At 37.5% G+C, this 20,094-nt stretch overlaps 2 protein-coding genes across 4 annotated transcripts in view; one reads left to right on the forward strand and one right to left on the reverse strand.

Annotated features, from left to right (window-relative positions):
* The window catches only part of MCM8 (minichromosome maintenance 8), a 32,637-nt gene extending 16,181 nt beyond the window's left edge, over positions 1–16,456 (reverse strand). Inside the window, exons 1-8 of one of the 3 annotated variants that reach the window (XR_014362894.1) lie at positions 16,157–16,456; positions 15,237–15,377; positions 15,024–15,141; positions 14,701–14,923; positions 14,418–14,581; positions 13,188–13,451; positions 12,791–12,886; positions 12,517–12,669 (exon numbers count right to left, since the gene is read on the reverse strand). Coding sequence is in view for 1 of the 3 variants with exons in the window: in XM_028256871.2 (XP_028112672.2) it covers positions 12,517–12,669; positions 12,791–12,886; positions 13,188–13,451; positions 14,418–14,581; positions 14,701–14,923; positions 15,024–15,141; positions 15,237–15,377; positions 16,157–16,354 (1,357 nt within the window). In the remaining 2 variants the exon portion in view is untranslated. The remainder of the gene's footprint in view (positions 1–12,516; positions 12,670–12,790; positions 12,887–13,187; positions 13,452–14,417; positions 14,582–14,700; positions 14,924–15,023; positions 15,142–15,236; positions 15,378–16,156) is intronic. The other 2 variants (XM_028256871.2, XM_082917447.1) reach the window with 2 other exon arrangements.
* Positions 8,477–9,208, forward strand: LOC114308425 (uncharacterized). The gene has a single exon (XM_028254011.2). The coding sequence runs from the start codon at positions 8,576–8,578 to the stop codon at positions 9,155–9,157; it is 582 nt and encodes a 193-aa protein (XP_028109812.2). The 5' UTR covers positions 8,477–8,575; the 3' UTR covers positions 9,158–9,208.
* Positions 16,457–20,094: the final 3,638 nt, after the last annotated feature.

Below are 20,094 nucleotides of genomic sequence, written 5' to 3' on the forward strand. Positions count from 1 at the left end.
TTGTATATGACCGAGATTGTGAGACTTCATGGAGTACCGATATCCATTGTCTCAGACCGAGATCCGAAGTTTGTTTCTAGATTTTGGCAGAGTCTACAAAGAGCTTTGGGAGCCGAGTTGAGGTTTAGCACAGCTTTCCATCCCCAAACCGATGGACAAACAGAGAGAACAATTCAGACACTTGAAGATATGCTTAGACTATGTGTATTGGACTTCAAAGGAAGTTGGGAAGTGCATTTGCCATTAGTGGAATTTGCCTACAACAACAGTTATCAAGCTAGCATTGGCATGGCGCCGTATGAAGCTTTGTATGGAAAGAAGTGCAGATCGCCGATATGTTGGACCGAGGTAGGAGACAAAGCTTTTATTGGTCCCGAGTTAGTTCAAATGACAACCGAGAAGATTAAGCTTATCCAGCAAAGAATCAAAACTGCTCAGAGTCGCCAAAAAAGTTTGCTGGAAATTGTGTTCATGCATATAATATGATAGTGGTGTTGGTGGTAGATAGTGGCATGTATAGAATATGATAGTGGTGTTGGTGGTAGATAGTGGTATGTATAGAATATGATAGTGGTGTTGGTTGTAGATAGTGGCATGTATAGAATATGATAGTGGTGTTGGTGGTAGATAGTGGCATGTATATAATATGATAGTGGTAGATAGTGGTAATATATAATATGTAAGTGGCATATAATGGGTTATGATGATGTTTGTAATATCTCCTATATAAGGAGTGTCATTTGGTCTTGTAAGATAAGAAGTTTTGAATATAACAGAAATATATTCCTTCTTCCTCATATTTTCGGAGTTCTTCTTCTTCATATTTTCTAAGTTGGTATCAAAGCAACAAAAAACACAGCAGCCCTAAAACCGTCATAGTCATGTCGGAAGTCACGTCCGGAACCACTTCAACCCCTGCCGCTGCCATTCCGGTGAAAACGTCCAACTCTCACTCTGTCCAAATCACCACCATCCGCCTAAATGGTGATAATTTTCTCCGCTGGTCACAATCTGTCCGGATGTATATCCGTGGGCAAGGAAAGATCGGTTACATCACTGGTGACAAGAAGGCTCTTGCTGTTAATGATCCGCTGTTCGACAATTGGGACGCTGAAAACTCCATGGTTATGACATGGTTGGTCAATTCCATGGAGGAGGATATAAGCTCTAATTACATGTGCTATACTACTGCACAAGAATTGTGGGATAATGTTAGTCAGATGTATTCTGACCTAGGAAATCAATCTCAAGTTTTCGAATTAACTTTGAAGTTGGGAGAGATTCGTCAAGGAGATGATTCCGTCACCAAATATTTCAATTCGTTGAAAAGGTTGTGGCAGGATCTTGACATCTTCAACACATACGAATGGAAATCGGTTGACGACTGCAACCACCACAAGAAAACTGTGGAAGACAGCCGTATTTACAAGTTTCTTGCCGGCCTCAACATTGAGTTCGATGAAGTGCGAGGAAGAATTATTGGCAGACCTCCTCTCCCATCCATTGGCGAAGTATTTGCCGAAGTCAGAAGGGAAGAGAGCCGAAGGAGCGTCATGCTTAAGAAAAAAGGTAATGGTGAATCAATTGAAATTTCTGCTTTAATTAGCGATGCTGCGGCCAACAAGGCTGCAAGTTACCAGCGCAGGTTTGATGATAAGCCACGGGTCTGGTGTGATTTTTGCAACAAGCCTCGCCATACACGCGAAACGTGTTGGAAGATTCATGGCAAACCTGCCAACTGGAAAAGCAGCAAACAAGGAGAGAAGAATCGTGGCTTTCCTACCGCTAATGAAGCCGATTCAGGTCCCTTCAACAAAGAGCAGATTGATCAACTCTTAAAGCTGATAAAATCCAACTCCTCAACCGGTACTCCTAGTGTTTTGTTGGCACAAACAGGTAGAAATCCTAAAGCCTTCTCTTGCCTAAACTTCTCTCCGTGGATCATAGATTCCGGTGCCTCCGATCACATGACTAGTTTTTCCCATTTATTTAGTACCTATTTCCCTTGTTCTGGTCATGACAAAATCAGAATAGCCGATGGTAGTTTTTCACCTATTGCAGGAAAAGGATTTATTAAACTAACTGAGAAAATTAATCTCAATGCTGTTCTTCACGTCCCCAACTTAGCCTGTAACCTTTTGTCTGTCAGTAAACTATCTAAGGATTCTAATTGTCGTGTTACATTTTTTGAATCTCATTGTGAATTTCAGGACCAGAACTCGGGGATGATGATTGGGCGTGCTAGGATGCTTGAAGGTCTTTACTACTTTGATGAAGTACCTGTTAGTAATAAAAAAGCTCAGAGCTTTAATAGTACCAGTTCAATCTCTGTTCGAGAAAAAATAATGCTATGGCACTATAGGCTAGGACATCCTAGTTTTCTTTATCTGAAACATTTATTTCCAGAATTATTTAAAGGGATTGATTGTTCTTCTTTTCATTGTGAAAGTTGCATTTTTGCAAAATTTCATCGCTCTACTTATTTGCCAAAACCTTACCAGGCTTCAAAACCTTTTTATTTGATTCATAGTGATGTTTGGGGCCCTTCTAAAATCACTACTCTTTCTGGTAAAAGATGGTTTGTTACATTTATTGATGACCATACCCGCTTATGTTGGATTTATTTGATGAATAAAAAATCTGACGTGAAAAATTTATTCACAAATTTTTACAATATGATTGAAAACCAATTTCAAACCAAAATTGGTATTTTACATTCTGATAATGGAACAGAATATTTCAATGAGCAGTTGGGTGAGTTTTTGGAAAAAAATGGGATTTTTCATCAATCTACATGTCGGGATACCCCTCAACAAAATGGCATTGCAGAACGAAAAAATAAACATCTACTTGAAATAGCACGTGCTATAATGTTTTACATGCATGTTCCTAAATATTTATGGGGTGAAGCAATTTTAACAGCCTCTTATTTGATAAACAGGATGCCTACAAAGGTGTTAACATACAAAACACCTTTTGATTGTCTCAAAACCTTTTTTCCTGACACGAGGTTGTTTTCTGATTTACCCGCCAAAGTTTTTGGATGTACTGCCTATGTTCATGTTCCCAGTCAATTTCGTTCAAAACTTGACCCCCGTGCTATAAAATGTGTTTTTTTGGGTTATTCCTCAAACAAAAAGGGGTATAAGTGCTTCGATCCTCAAAACAAGAAATTTCATGTGAGTATGGATGTGTCATTTGTGGAAACAAAATCCTATTTCCCCAACACTTCTCTTCAGGGGGAGACAAGTGGAGTAGAAGACCGTTTTTGGGATATTTCTATCCCGCTCCCCAATGTCATTTATCCTACACAAAAACCACATCTGTCTGATAATGATCACTTAGGAGAACCAAGTTCTATGGTGCCTAGTCAAGAAGATTCTTGTTTAGGGGGAGAAGTACTACAAAATGATCTAAATCCTGAGCTTCAGGTTTATACTAGGAAGCGATTTCATCTGAGGAATAATGACCCGAATGTCCATCCTAATGACCCGAATGTCCACCCGAGTTCTGGCATCGAAATTTTAGGTAATCCTATTCCTTCTATTTCCGACCTTGATGTACCTATAGCAATTAGGAAAGGTGTCCGAAATTGCATTAAACATCCTATTGCAAATTACCTCTCCTATCAAAGACTGTCTAAAAACCATAGAGCTTTCACATCTAGGATTTCACACTTGTTTGTTCCAAGGAATATACAGGAAGCATTGGATGATCCGAATTGGAAATTAGCAGTCATGGAGGAGATGAATGCTTTAAGGAGAAGTGGTACTTGGGAGATAGTTGATCTACCCAAAGACAAGAAAACAGTTGGGTGTAAATGGGTGTTTACGATAAAATGTAACGCAGATGGAAGCGTTGAGAGATACAAGGCGAGACTGGTAGCTAAAGGCTTCACTCAAACTTATGGGATCGACTATCAGGAGACGTTTGCTCCTGTTGCTAAAATAAATTCCATCAGAGTACTGTTATCTCTTGCAGTAAATTCAGATTGGCCTCTACATCAACTTGACATTAAAAATGCATTTCTCAATGGTGATCTTGAAGAGGAGGTGTTCATGAGCCTACCGCCGGGATTTGAGCAGAGACTTGGAAGTGACAGAGTATGCAGATTGAACAAGTCATTATACGGACTCAAACAATCACCAAGAGCGTGGTTTGAACGCTTTGGGAAGGCAGTTATCAGTTGTGGCTTCTCGCAGAGTCAAGCAGATCACACAATATTTTATAAACATTCAAAAAACAGTAAAATTGCAATTTTGATTGTTTATGTTGATGACATCATTTTAACTGGTAATGATGAAGCAGAGTTAGCAGCCCTCAAAGAGAAACTCGCAAAAGAATTTCACATTAAGGATCTGGGAGCCCTCAAGTATTTCCTCGGAATGGAATTTGCAAGATCCAAGGAAGGTATATTCGTTAATCAGAGAAAATATGTTCTTGATCTCCTTGGAGAAACAGGTATGCTTGGTTGTAAGATGGCGGAGACTCCGATCGAGCCTAACTTGAAGTTACAAGCTGCTAAGGCTGAAGAAGTCAAAGAGAGAGAACAATATCAGCGACTTGTAGGGAAATTGATTTACTTGTCTCATACGCGGCCTGATATTGCCTTTGCAGTCAGCATGGTAAGTCAGTTCATGCACTCACCAGGGGCAGAGCACTTTGAGGCCGTTTATAAGATCTTAAAATATTTGAAAGGAACTCCAGGGAGAGGCTTACTATTCAAGAAACATGGACATCTTCAAGTTGAAGTATACACAGATGCAGACTGGGCAGGAAGTGTTACAGACAGGAGATCAACATCCGGATACTGCTCCTTTGTAGGTGGGAACCTAGTTACATGGCGGAGTAAAAAACAGAATGTGGTAGCTAGAAGTAGTGCAGAAGCAGAGTTCAGAGCTGTTGCCCATGGAATCTGTGAAGTAATGTGGATTAAAAGAATTCTTGAAGAATTAAAGCTTTCTCACCCGATACCTATGAAGGTCTATTGTGACAACAAAGCAGCTATATCTATAGCTCATAATCCAGTTCTACATGATCGCACAAAACATATAGAAGTGGATAAACATTTCATCAAGGAGAAAATCAATGCTGGCATAATCTGTATGACCTACCTTCCAACAGGTGAACAATTAGCTGATGTGCTAACGAAGGGACTACACAAGAAGCAATTTGATAAGCTGACTAGCAAGCTGGCTATGGAAGATATCTTCAAACCAGCTTGAGGGGGAGTGCTGGAAATTGTGTTCATGCATATAATATGATAGTGGTGTTGGTGGTAGATAGTGGCATGTATAGAATATGATAGTGGTGTTGGTGGTAGATAGTGGTATGTATAGAATATGATAGTGGTGTTGGTTGTAGATAGTGGCATGTATAGAATATGATAGTGGTGTTGGTGGTAGATAGTGGCATGTATATAATATGATAGTGGTAGATAGTGGTAATATATAATATGTAAGTGGCATATAATGGGTTATGATGATGTTTGTAATATCTCCTATATAAGGAGTGTCATTTGGTCTTGTAAGATAAGAAGTTTTGAATATAACAGAAATATATTCCTTCTTCCTCATATTTTCGGAGTTCTTCTTCTTCATATTTTCTAAGTAAGTTACGCCGACCAGAGAAGAAGAGAGTTAGAATTTGGAGTTGGGAATCATGTATTCCTGAAGATTTCGCCGATGAAAAGAGTTTCAAGATTTGGGAAGAAAGGTAAATTAGCACCTCGTTATATTGGGCCATTCGAAATTCTTGAGAAAGTTAACCCCGTTGCTTACAGACTTGCTTTGCGCCAGAACTAAGTCAAGTCCACAATGTATTTCATGTTTCGATGTTGAGGAAGTATATTCGAGACCCATTGCATGTGATTGATCATTTCGGGATTGTGATTAATGAAGATTTGGGTTACGAGGAGAAGCCGATACGGATTCTTGATAGGCAAGTGAAGCGGTTAAGGAACAAGTCAATACCGATGGTGAAAGTTGAATGGAAAGAACATTACATAGGAAATGGAAGAAGAAATGAAAATCCGACATCCGGAGTTGTTTGTGGGGCAAGGTAACTCAAGTTTGGGGACCAAATTTCCTTAAGGGGGGAAGGATGTAACAACCCTCACTTTATCTTAGTCATGCTCGCAAGCATTCACACGAATTTGTCTTGTTAAGTTTGCATCTACAAACCTTGATTCGTTTCGTCTAAGTGTTGCTTGCATGTTTTGTTTCTTGCTTGGTGTGTGTGGCCGACGTCATCTTAAGCCTAGGTCACACCCTTGAACCTCTTATATCTAGGACCATCTTGGAATCCACTTTGGTTGACCTCCACCTTCGCCCTGGCATATTGGCCGAGATGTCGTCATCTAGGCCGAGGTGTGCGTCACCTAGGCCGAGATATGTTTCATCTAGGCCGAGATGTTATCATCTAGACACCCTAGGTCTTTGATTCTTGCACCTAGTGATCTTGTTGCTGAACTGGTATGACCTAGACCGAGGTGTGACACAGCTAGGCCAATTGTTATCCATCCTAGCCGAGATCATTAAAACCTTCTTGCCGAAGCCTATGTCTTGATCCGAGGTCATTACCTTGTTAGAGTGCCCATGTCATCTTGCTTGTTGAACACCCTTTGTCATGCTCTTGTCTTGTCATTCAGTCACCTTTTGGAGGAAACCCCAATCCGGTAGTGCCACGTACCCCAGCAGAGGGTTAAGTCAGCCGGCAGTGGGAGAAAACATATCATTGTGTCATATTTTGCATGGTAGAGAGAGAAGCTCTAGGAAGAAGAAGAAGTTCTTATGAAGAGAACTAGATTTCCAAGCTTGATCTTCGCACCTTGAACCGTTAGATCTTGATTCTTGATTTACTCTTGTTTTGAGGTTAGATTCTTGATTTACTTTTGTTGTTCTTCATGTTTATTCAATCACATTGCATGATCTAGCATGATTCATGAGCCATGCATTGATTTAAAGCTTGTTTTAGAAAGAGAAAATGATGTTCTTGTGTTCTTGAAATAAAACCATGTTTTGATCCGAAAGTTTGTATCAAGATCTATGTTTTTGTGTTTGTTTTCATAAGATCTTCAAGTATGGGTACCCAGGTCCATGTTTTCGAACTCATCTCATAAAATCTCAGATTTTGAATAAAGAAGTTACGATTTTAGAATTCATGTTCTTTATGTTCTTCATGTTCATATTCTTCATGTTCTTCAAGGGAAACCCAGATTTTCCCCAGACTTCGTTTCCCTGAATGTGATCATCGGGACCATACCTCGGCTAAGAGGTGTGGGACCTCGACCAAGGCCTGGTTGGTACCCGGTATGTTTTTCCCGAGATGAAAAACAGTATTTTAACTTCCAGCATGTTTTGCTTTGACTCGACCTAGTCATGAAAGAAATGCCGAGATCATTTACACTCATGCAAAGCTTGTTTCAGGAATGCATTTCATACCCATCTTTAAGCATCTCTTCTTGTCTTCTTGAAGTGCATTCAGTAGACTGTATTATGTGTTTGTAGGACTTGGACCCTTACTTTAATCCCGACGTTTGAAGAGCTATGTGAGTGGTATTTTTAATAAAGTTATGTTATAAAGTTTAATAAAGTTTTACTTGTTTCGTTTTGGAAAAGTATTTGTTCAAGCATGAATGATTATCCCTAATTTTTGTATCAAGTATTATATTGTTTGATGACATTCTGAGAAAGTCCTTAATGCCAAGGGACTATAATGCAACTACACCCTTGTTTTGAAAGTCCTTAGTGTCAGGGGACTATAATGCAACTGCACCCTTTGTTTTGCCACTAACGGTTTTCCGCGTGGATTTGTTTGTCCGGAATGTCATCGTTTGGTATTATGTAGATGTTATTAACATCCAAGCAGCTTTGAAAGACTTGATAGATGAACTTGGTTCACCCCTTAATTTTGTACAAGTTATGTATTGTTTGATAAAGATGTTAAAATCCATCTACTCTCCACCTACTTCACCCACTTAAACCTACTCCACTAAACCTAACCCACTACACCACTACCACCTCACCTACTCCACTAAACCTAACCCACTACACCACTACCACCTCCACTTCACCTACTCCTTACCTACTACACACTCACCCTCTTCTATATATAGGAATCATGAATCATTGTAATAGATATCAATATAAATAAATCAATAATACATAAATTGTTACATGGTATCAGAGCGGGTTTAAAACCTAATATTTTTGCTTCCCCGGCGGGCGGCAACCTCACCTTAGCCGTCCGCCGGACCTCAACCTAGTCCGCTAGAATTTTCTACACATACCTTCACTCCGCTGCCACAAATTCCATCCGCTACCACAAATTCCAATATCTGCTACAAGCATCATTGCAGAAATGGTTGCAGTTCTTAGTAATCAGCTTGTACACTTTTGATAGTTCTTCCATCACTCCCCTCACCTCTGCCAGACCCATCTCTGTCCATCCAATCAAGATCGCCTTCCTAAAAGTAAACCCATCACACTGTTTTGGTTCTCCTTCAAAAATCCCTGTCGTCGGATGATGTCCAGCCGCCAGAACACTGTTGACAGAGAGAGAGCGAAGCGGAGGGATGTTGGGGAAGAGGCTAATCTCCTTCCTGAAGAGAACTCCATCAAGCAGCAACAGCAGCAGCTCGGTGAAGTCGGAACCGAAGACCAAATCATGGGGTCGCAAGGCGGTTTCCGGCGCCTTCATTTGCCTCACCGGCGGTGTTGCTTTGAGTGCCCTTGATGACCTTATCATTTATCATGGCTGTAGCAGCAAGGCCATGGAGAGAGCTAGTAAAAACCAGGCAATTATAGATGCCATTGGGGAGCCTATTGTAAGAGGTCCTTGGTACAATGCATCACTTGCAGTTGCTCACAAGAGACATTCTGTATCTTGCTCATTTCCCGTTTCTGGACCCCAAGGTTCTGGAATCTTTCAGTTGAAGGCGGTTCGTAATGGAGATGACAGCTGGTTTTCATTTTTACGGTCACGTGACTGGGAAATCCTTATTATGGAAGCTCTCCTCCATGTTCCCTCAAATGAAGAGAAGCAGCAAACATTTCGGATTAGTGTTTCAGACTTCCATCCTCCAGTTTGCAAGCCATGTACTGATTGCAGCTCTCCAGAATCAGCAGTCACCAGCAGAGAAGAAATGAAAAGTTGAACTAGTTGTTATATGAGAATGTTACTCATTTTGCCCATGCTGAGAAAATGAAGGGCCAAGGTATGGGAAGAAATATGCAAGATGATACCAGAGAAAAGGTTAACCAGATTTGAGATAAGTTTGAATATGACAGAGCATGCTCGGACAGCTTTTGGGAACATTGGAGAGAAAAATATATTATATAACCTTTTCTATTCTAAAATATCCTCCACTCAAAACCATCTTCATATTCTCCACCGCCCAAACCCTCTTTATCTTATATATATATATATTTCTTTCCACCGCCCCACTTTTTAAACATATTATTATTATTATTATTATTATTATTATTATTATTATTATTATTATGGTGTGAAACATATTATTATTATTTCTTTCTTTTGTTTTTTTTTTATTTTTCTTTCATTTTATTTTTTAATCCTTTTTTTTTTATTCTTATTTCTGCTCTGTACAAAAAAAAAATAATAATAATAATAATAAAAAATAAAAAAAATAAAAAAAAAATCATAAACACAAACAAACCACACATCGTTTTATTCATGACAGGGAATTAACCCCGCTCACATTTCTACACAAAAAAAAAAAAAAAAAAAAAACAACAACAACAACAACAACAACAAAAGATTTGTTTTCTTTTCTGCAGCGGCCACACATCGCCCTCACTTCTTCTCTACTCTGCCGCCGGTCTTTTCTTTTTGCCTCCGTCCTGGGCGGCCCTTGACGGTGCTGCCTCCGTGTTTTCCACGCCGCCGAGCACGTTCACTCCCCCATACTGCTCCACTGCAGAATATGGCGGACCTCCAAAACGGAACATCACGGTGGCCTTCCGCTTCAGCTCCTTGTTTTCTGTCTTTAGCACACTTATCTCTGCTCGCGCATCCTTATACATGCGTTGGAGCAGAGCCAGCTGGGAGTTTAACTGTTGCACCTCATTTGTCCTGCTCTGCAGCCGGTGGGACAAGTTTGTGACCGCAGTCATGGTTTCCACACATGACTTCAGAATATACTGATTGGCCTCAATATCAGTTTGCACCGCCATTTTTTGCTCCACCGACCGCATCGGAAAGTTCAACGGAGCAAAACCAGAGGTGTTTGGTTGAGGTTCACTGGCCACCGCACCAGTTATTTCTCTTGTGGACTCGTTCAGTTCTGGAAAGAGCGTGAGCAGACCACGGGAAGAGGAGGCCATGTTCTGGGTAGCTGGACGGGAAGAAGAGGCCATGTTTTTGGGTTGCTAAGTGTTTCAGCGAAGTAGCGATTTCAGACGGATAATGTCCGAAAGGGTTGTTACAGAGTGTTTCAGATGTTACAGTTGGTTTCTGGGCTACAAAGTGTTCCAAAGTTTCTCTCTCCGAAGAGGCAGAGTTTTTTTCAGAGAAGGGTTAGTTTCAGAGGTTTCAGACTGGTATGCACAGCCTCCGCCTCAACCTTGGTTTAAATAGCCAGGGCCGATCCGCGCATCGCGCGCCACTTGCCGACAGACGACAAAACGGGCACGCAAGCCAAGGCGCTCACGTGCCTCGCCATCATGTCCGGCACATCTTTTTATGACTTGGGCACGCCTTTTGAAAGATTGGGCACACCTTTTGAGGGTGCGACTTTTCAAGGGTCCGACAAGACTCTGTAAACTGTCCCGACATTGATTCCGGTTAGTTTCTACAAGGGTCCGACAAGACTCTGTAAACTGTCCCGACATTGATTCCGGTTAGCTCCTTCAAGGGTCCGACAAGACTCAGTAAACTGTCCCGACATTGATTCCGGTTAGTTTCTACAAGGGTCCAGCAAGACTCCGTAAACTGTCACAACATTGTCTGCTACAACGGTCCGACATGACCCCATAAACTGTCTTCTACATCGGTCTGACACCGCCATCCAGTGTCCTCTACACCGTTATGACACCACCATACAGTGTCCTCTACAACGTTATGACACCCCCATACAGTGTCTTCTACAACGTTATGACACCACCATACAGTGTCCTCTACAACGTTATGACACCCCCATACAGTGTCCTCTACAACGTTATGACACCACCATTCAGTGTCTTCACCAATGGTCTGACACGACCATACAGTGTCTCCTATCCTTTTTTATTTTTATGTATTTTCTTATTTTGTTACTCTCTCCAAACTCAAGTTGGTTAGTTCCTATCCCCCTTGAGTTTGCGGGGGGCTGTTAAAATCCACCTACTCTCCACCTACTTCACCCACTTAAACCTACTCCACTAAACCTAACCCACTACACCACTACCACCTCACCTACTCCACTAAACCTAACCCACTACACCACTACCACCTCCACTTCACCTACTCCTTACCTACTACACACTCACCCTCTTCTATATATAGGAATCATGAATCATTGTAATAGATATCAATATAAATAAATCAATAATACATAAATTGTTACAAAAGATCTCGGATATCATTCATTTAACCCTTTATTTCTAATATCATTCACTGAGTACCCAAGCTCACCCTCTCCTTATATATATGTAGGTGACGAGCAAGAAGGCGGTGACGCCTAGTTGTGTTTTGCAAGATGTTTTTGGATTCCCATTTTGTAGCATCTTGAAGACTATGCTTCTTAGCTTTGTATTTCATGTATTTTGTATATGTCGGCTTGAGAAGCCTTTTGATCAAGATGTATCATGTACTTATTTTTATTTGTATTCAAGTTGTAAAACTATGGTAAGATGTATGTCATTTCATTTGATCTATGCACAGCTCCTATGAACTACTTAGATCTAAATTTATTGCTTCCGCACATGTAAGCCCCATATATATACTCTGATTGTGTGTAAATCTTTGTAAGCTGGCCTTCGGTAATCTCGGATTACTGGCCATCATGGCACCATTCTACTAGGGGCAGAATGGGGTCGTGACAGCCTGAGTCTCAATTTTTTTTTTTTTTTGAAATAATAGGACACATTTGGACATGTGTCTATCCCATGTTGAGAAATGTCCGACAAGTATAAAGAAGGTGTCCAATGTGGACATGTCAACTTATTAGAATGTCCAATTGTCAGGCCACAAGCTACAAGGCAACCTCCACATTTTAATAAAGTAATATATATTTAAAGTTCAATTAAAAAAATGGTGACAAAAATTGTTCTTGCCATTAGTGTCATGGTAAGGTTTTTATTCTTCTTCTTCTTCTTCTTCTTCTTCTTCTTCTTCTTCTTCTTTTGGGTCTTAATGTTACCTATTTTCAATGTCTGCTAGTTAAATTCACCAGTCAATTATGACTAAAATCATAGGTAGACCAACTATTTTCAAAACCAAAAGCAACAGTATAAGCAAGATGGCCTTAACATTATGAGTACATCAAAAAAGAAAAGAGAGAAAGGAAACAATTACCAGCCTCAAAAGCATAGTCACTTGTCATTGCATCCTTCACCACTGCAACAGTGAGACCAGCATTTGTAGTGGCATTGCCACACACATAAATGCCACGTGGAGAAATTGAAGCTGATGCTTGCAGTAGTTGGCTCTTTCCCAATCCAGGATCACCTAGCATTGTGAATTTTAGCAGTAATCAAGTTTGTGTTGCCCACACTGAAGTTGCTTGCAAGTTGCACTCATATCATTGACTTGTAAATGAATCAAGTTTTTTTTTTAGGGTTTTGCATACCAACAATTATGACATGAATGTCTCCTCTGACAGGGACTTTGTTCTGATCCATTGAATGCTTTCGCACCCCTCCAAACAGTGCCAATGTAAGTCCAGCTGTTGAGAGAACAGTAAGCTAGTGTCAATGCACGACATCATCATTTTTGCTGGTTAACCAAGGGCATAATGTTACATAACACTACATGAAGATGATATTTTGACTTTTTAAGGAGCAGCATAGTAGTAATGGCTTATGGAATGCTATTGTACCTGTTTTAAATGAATGTGAAAACTGGCGGATTAAAGGACTGTTTTGTAACATTTGACTGGAAAATTATTATGACAAAATGTTATGGAAAAGATGAATGGGCATCTGATTTGAGACATTTCAACCAAAGGAAACATTTTTTATATATACCTTTAACGAGCTCATGTCCATAGATGGAGGGGCAAATAGATTGAAGTATTTGACGGAAAACATCTGAACCATGTTCCTCCGAGAACTTTACAATAAATTCCAAATCTTTTGGAGAAAATGTAAATAAATCAAACATCTCTGTAGCTTTAGCATCAGCATTTGTATCTTTCGAATCCTCAGACACAGATTGCGACTTGGAATTTTTAATTGAAACTACTTCCAAGTACAAATAGTATAATCCTTGATTCTTGCTTTTCGATTTTCCTGAAATATTCAAACCATGGTTGAAGTTACTTTTGGTAGAGGTAATATAGTTCAGTGGTTCAAACTAGATATCAGTGCTACAATCCATCATGAGTAAAGTAATTTCAATATAAAATCCAGAACATTATGGTGCAATTGTGGAAGAACAAAATTGTAAAGTGAAATAACCATATCAATGACCAGTGGTTTGCATCACATTTCTATTGATGATACGAGTACATGACCAAGCATGTTATCTTCCAGTATAAAAATTTTACTCATGTGCAGTTGGAAGTGCAGAAGAGTCATCAGTTTCCCAGCAATGAGCCACTAACTGGTGTGAAAGAGATACAGCTTAATCTCATTGACATTATAGAACTCGAACATTTTGACAGAAAAATTATAAAATAAAATAAAAAGACTAAACAATGATTTCTCTATAATCCATCTTTTTTTTTTCCCCCTTCAAAATCTTGTTGACTAAAATACACAACTCCTCAAAGTCATTGAAAAATAAAACAAGTAGCGTTCTAATGTTTTGAAAAGTCACACGTGCATATAATGTTGGAAATCAAATAATGAATGTAATCATGTGTAATATATCTCGCATTTATGGAAACTCCTTTAACATTTTTTCTGTGTAATTAGGGGACTACATGCATGTGCATCCATAAAATGATATTATTGCAACAGATACCATACCAAAGTGTGATATACAAATAGATAAGCAGTTTATTCTCCTCTTCAATCTTACAGAGAAAAAATTTTCATATCATTGATTGAGGCACTACACTTTGTTGTGCTCTCAAACCCTAAGAGCATCCACAATAATGTTGACTATTTAATGTTCTACAGGCATGGAAAGGAAATTATAAATCACTAGGCAACACATCAATTAGGTGACAAACCATATGGATGATGACTTAAATTACATACACAGTAACATTGAGAACCAGAAGGGTTGCATCAAAAAACATATTGTCGTACCTCCTCCAATATCCATGTAATTGTTTATCACTCTTATGATGCCAGTAACTGTAACCACATCTCCAGGGATACATGCATCTACAAGATCTTCAGTCAGTTCACATTCTACAGTTCGAGGCACCCGGCCTTCTTCATGATGTTCAGACTTCAGCAGCTCCTGAAGTCTAGGAAGAGAGAGAGAGAGAGAGAGAGAGAGAGAGAGAGAGCTCTTTTATTAAACTTAAAAACTATAAAACAAAGTAAGATGCAAGAATAACATCAAAGATGGCATCAAGGTTCTTACCTTATTTTCTGAAAGTCTATGAGTCGAGCAGTAGATCTAACTGGATTAAAAGTTCTGCTCTTGCAGCCATGCATACCGCAAGTTAGTGGTGGTGAAAATTTTCCATCAGGAAAGTTGCATGTAATGTCAGCTCTACACTTGCTGCAATAAAAACTCATTTGTACCACAAGAGGCCTCACAGTGCTAACTTTTACAACGGTACCACGCACAGATACAAGCCTGTCTGTCATATAAGCAAATAATATCATATCTTAATTTCTTCAACTTTGATTTTCCTGGGCCGATATAAGCTGATTTTTTTTTAAACTGAAACTTAGAGTTACCAATATAAGCTGTTTTTAAGTTTTTCAGAGCAATAATTGATTCAGGGTAGTTGTGCAGACGGATGTTTATCTTTGCACCGTCCTCCAACATGTTATTCCCACATTTAGTAGACAGAACCTGCATCCAGCGCAACGTTTGTAATAACCAAGGCAAGAACAGTGCATATGTAAAAAGTGAAATATCAATCAGACCCTCCAATTTTTACTTTGTACCTTGTGAACTGCAGCACTCATGCATGACAAAGCTTCCTTGGGATTTTCCTCCAAAGCTGCATAAAAGTCCTCAAGTTCACATATTTTTCGAAACTGTTGGAAGTCTAGTGACAGAAAATATATGTCATCATCATCTTTTACCTGCTGACATACTTCAAACATCAATTTCCTCAAATTGGTGAAATCTCTGAAACCATAACTATAAGTAAATTCTAGTTGAAGACTTTGTCAACATTGGAAACCATGGGTGTTGGAAAATATAAAATTAGCAAGGAGATGGGAAATACGATTAAGTGAGCAAACAATACACATATATAGCAAAAGTGATTCACTTGGGTATGGACACTTCAACGGCATACATCCCTCGTAGAAAGGGTAAATTTCTCTTCATGCCTTGGCATGAAACAATATTCTTTTTCTTTGTAAGCTGATTTATTCTTGCAATTACTGCAGTGTAATATAGGGATTGTTTAGATCGAACGACACAATTCACTCTTCTCAGCTGAATTTTCATAAGCCTTTTTAGAGCATCTCCAAACCTTACTCTCTTTTTATCATCAAAATTGAGTGAAAAGGTTTGGTTAAAAGGTTAATCTGGCATGGAACACTCCAATCCTTACTTTTAAAAATTTTCTTCAAATTTAAGTGAAGGATTTGGTTCATTCTTAATTTTGGTGAAAATTTTGCCTCTTTCTTTATTTAATACAAGTTCCATTAAATGAACAGATCTCGCTCTTTATTCATCAAATTAAATAATTGGTAAGGGATTCGAGATGCTTAACACCATTTTTTTCCCACAAACAGTCATTCAATCGATAGCTATAACTCATCAAACATGTTTCACGATCTCACCAATTCTACAATATCAAACTCCACACGTATGTTTCTGTATACATAGAGAGAGAGAGAGAGAGGAAGACCTGAGAAACTAGATCGAGTCCTGGTGGAGTAGAGAAGAAGGCAACGAGCTTCGATGCGAGATTGAACTTGACCTTCGATTCATTGGCAGACAAGTCGATATCGGGAAAGTATGTGGCCAAGATTTTCGCAATGTCGATACTCTCCTTCGGTCGATACTTGGAGTTCGAGTTCATGCTCTCTCTGTGAGTTCCGTACATCTCAAATCGGTGGTGACTCAGTGACTCACTCTGCGAATCAGCCCTGAAATTCGCTCTCTGGTTTTTGGCGGGAGAGAATACAACGGAGAAGAAGGATATAGGAAAATGAGAAAGCTGTGAGCGGTACTTGAGGCGTATCCTAGAAGGTGGGTGTTGGTCTTTACTAACATGCGCGCGATTGCTAATTTGCCACAATTGCCGTTTGGAAATTTTAAAATGCTTCACAAAAAATATTTTGGAGAAATATTTAGGCCAAGTTTAGGAAGACTAAAAAAGTGTACTTTTTGTCTTTTTGGACTAAAAAATTGAGATTGAAAATATAGATGTTTGGGTTAATTTTTTGACTTTTTATTGAAAAATGTGTAATAAAAAATTGTAAAAATTGATTTGTAGGGAAAAATTTGAATTGGGAGTTGTGCAGCCGTAATTGTTGACTTTTGGTGAATAGTGTTAACTTTTTGACTTTTTGAGTAACTTTTTGACTTTTTGACTTTTTTGGATCTTCCCAAACTTGGCCTTAATTTTATTACTACTATATAATTAAAAAAATTAAAATGCACACACAAATTCAAAAAATATATGGGAAATTTTATTTACACACCATGTTTTTCTCAGTATGCATTATTAGAACATTAACTTTTTATTACAATAATAACTTTAAGTAAAATTAATATTAAGTAAAATAATTGTGTATATTCTGCCAATTGTCTATTTACACAACCATTAACGAGTTCAAATTAGGCTCCGTTTGGCAAGAGCTAAATGGGGTTTTTTTGGTTATTTTAGCCACAAAAAATAAAATAAGCTATTTTAGCCACAAAAAATAAAATATCATATCCAACCCATAATCATTACATTCTTCTCTCACAAAAAAAGTCAAAAAAGTCAAAAAACTAAAAAATCCTTCCCAAACCAAACTTTTTAGCCTAAGCTAGAATAGCCAAAAAAACCAAAAAACTAAAAAGTCAACTCACTTCCCAAACGGAGACTTAGTTGAATTTGTTTAGTATAGAAGTGAACTTATTAATTTTGTTCAATATCAATAGTTTGGAATTTAACTTGTTTAATTTTAATTAGTTATAGTATTGAACCAAATTCAAAATCAAAACAATTGTTTATCATGAAAGTATGAATTTATTGATTTTGTTCAACATAAATAGTTTTAAATTTAATTTGTTTGATTTTATTTAGGTCTCGTTTGGGAATATATAATTTTAGTAATTTTTTACGAAAAGATGTACAGAAAAGTAAATAAAGTGATATAACAAGACTTTTTAAATTTTTTAGCTAAAATGTATGATTGACAAACGAGATCTTAGTTATAATATTATATCCAGACAATCAATGCACTAAACCAAATTCAAAATTGAAACTGTTATGGGAAGGCGAGAATCACAAATTTTCACATATTTTCGAAAGTGAGAATCGAAAATCTTTGCCCAGTAGTTTCTTTAGTGTGATGTCAATGGATGTACTGTTACGGTGCTGTCGGCAAGAGTAATTTTTTCAGTCTACTTTGCAAGGGTTGTTTCTCCAGTGCCACCAATTATGTGTCGTGTTATTAGGTCAAGTTTGGTAACTCTTAAAAAATTCAAAAAGTTAAAAAGTCACTATTCTATTTAAATTACATCATCTTATTTAAGTTACATCACCTCTCTAACACATCACTTCAAACCCAACCCAAACCCAACCCATATTTCATAAAAAGTCAAAAAGTGCACTTATTTAGTCTTTCTCAACTTGGCCTTAGTCTCTGTCGATGTACCTCTTTATTCCGGACATGAGGGTGTGAACCTGGGTGGTGTGCATGGTGGTGTACACTCAGACCTATTTTTTGTGTGTTAGGATAAAAAAACGGAGATTGTGGGGGTGTTTTGAGCAAAAAAAATAAATAGTTTGAAATGTTAAATGTGCAAAGTAAGTAATGGTATGTACTAAGATAATTTATGATGTGTAAATAGAATTTTTCAAAGTATATATATATATCAGTCAGGATAATTATTCAGTAATTTCGAAATATGGACTCGTGGTATTCTATAATATTGTGATTGGTGAAAAAAGTGGGTAGGCAACGTATTGTGTTAGGTGATTAAGAAACATGAGATGACATATTAAATGATAATTGATTAAGGAGTATAGACACGTGACACTCCAAAAATATCGAATAATTTCCCACCAGGAAGTTATACTTTTATCTCCTTAATCATATATTTACACCACTTCATAACTTCTAAATAAAAAAATATTAGACTATAATACGCATAATTTAATATTATACGGGCATCATTAATGAAAATGATGAAACGATAATTATAACGGATATTTATCAATAAATTTCATATTACAAATAAGTACTTTAATTAGTCACAATTTTTTTTTATTGATTTGTTAAGTCCTATTAGTAAAGAGTTTCTTTTCATGTGATCATATTTTTAATTTTGGTAGTGTTTTGATAGATAGTTATACCATTTTATTAATGTGACAGGTATTAATATGACACTTCATTAATGAACATTCAAACAAAATTAAAAACTCTTTAGTGTATTTTTTTTAAATGTAATAACATGGCGGATATGATGTGACACTCCAAAACAATAATAACTCTTTAGTATACTTTTTTCAAATGTGACAACGTGAGAGGTAGGATGTAACACTCTAAAAAAAATTAAAAACTCCTTAATGTCCTTTTTTTAAACGTGACATGTGACACTTCAACGTAGCGGGTATGATGTGACGCTCTAAAAAAAATTAAAAACTCTTTAGTATACTTTTTCTAAATATAACATTCTAATGTGACGGGTATGATGTAAAAAACTCTTTAGTGTACTTTTTCAAATGTGACATTCCAATGTGGCAGGTAAATGAGTCATTAAATATCCAAAATGACTAAATGAATCACAAGAAAAAATATAGAATTATATGGATTATAAATCTAAAATATGAGACTTATTGGTCAATCCCCTAAATTATAACCTTGTGCATCATAGATGAATTTTATTCAAATCATTAATTGTTGGGGTTGAAGAATTATAAAGAAATATTAATTAGTTTATGTTTATTATATATATATATATATATAATATATATATATGTATGTATGTATGTATTTCATAGGTATTGTATTAAGCCTTCGTTTGGCATATAACCCTTTTAAATTTTTTGATTAAAATAGTCACAAAAAAACAAAACAGGTTAAAAATCTAATAAGATAAAATGTCACATCCAAACCATAATTATTTCATTTTTTTTTCTCTCATAAAAATCAGAAAATCTATTTCAAATGAGACTTTTTAGCCTCAGGCTAAAAGCTAAAAAGTCAAAAAGGCAACCTACATCCCAAGCGAAGCGTAAATGTTTTATTTTTGTTTCAACAAGCAATCTCTTACCTTAAGCCATCTCCAACACTTCACCAAATTCATCGGCCCTGTTTGGTAGAGCTGTGGAAAAGTGCTTATAGCTTATGCCTCAACAGCTTATAGCCAAAAAGTCATCCCAAACATACAAGTTTTTTTTACCTACCTTTTTAGCCAAATAGCCAAAAAGTTACTAAATTAGCCTGTTCCCAAACGAGGCCTAAGCTGATTTCCAGCTTATTCTTAAAGCATCTCCTGCCCCACTAAAAGAATAAGTTGATTTCTGACTTTCAAAAAGCTATAAATTATAAGCTATAAGCTAAACTAAACACATCAAAATAGTTTAAATTAAGCTGAAAGCTTAAATAAGCTGTAATTAAGTTCTGC

The sequence above is a fragment of the Camellia sinensis genome, chromosome 3 (assembly GCF_055761805.1).
Source record: "Camellia sinensis isolate YWXY chromosome 3, ASM5576180v1, whole genome shotgun sequence".
NCBI classification, from domain to species: domain Eukaryota; kingdom Viridiplantae; phylum Streptophyta; class Magnoliopsida; order Ericales; family Theaceae; genus Camellia; species Camellia sinensis.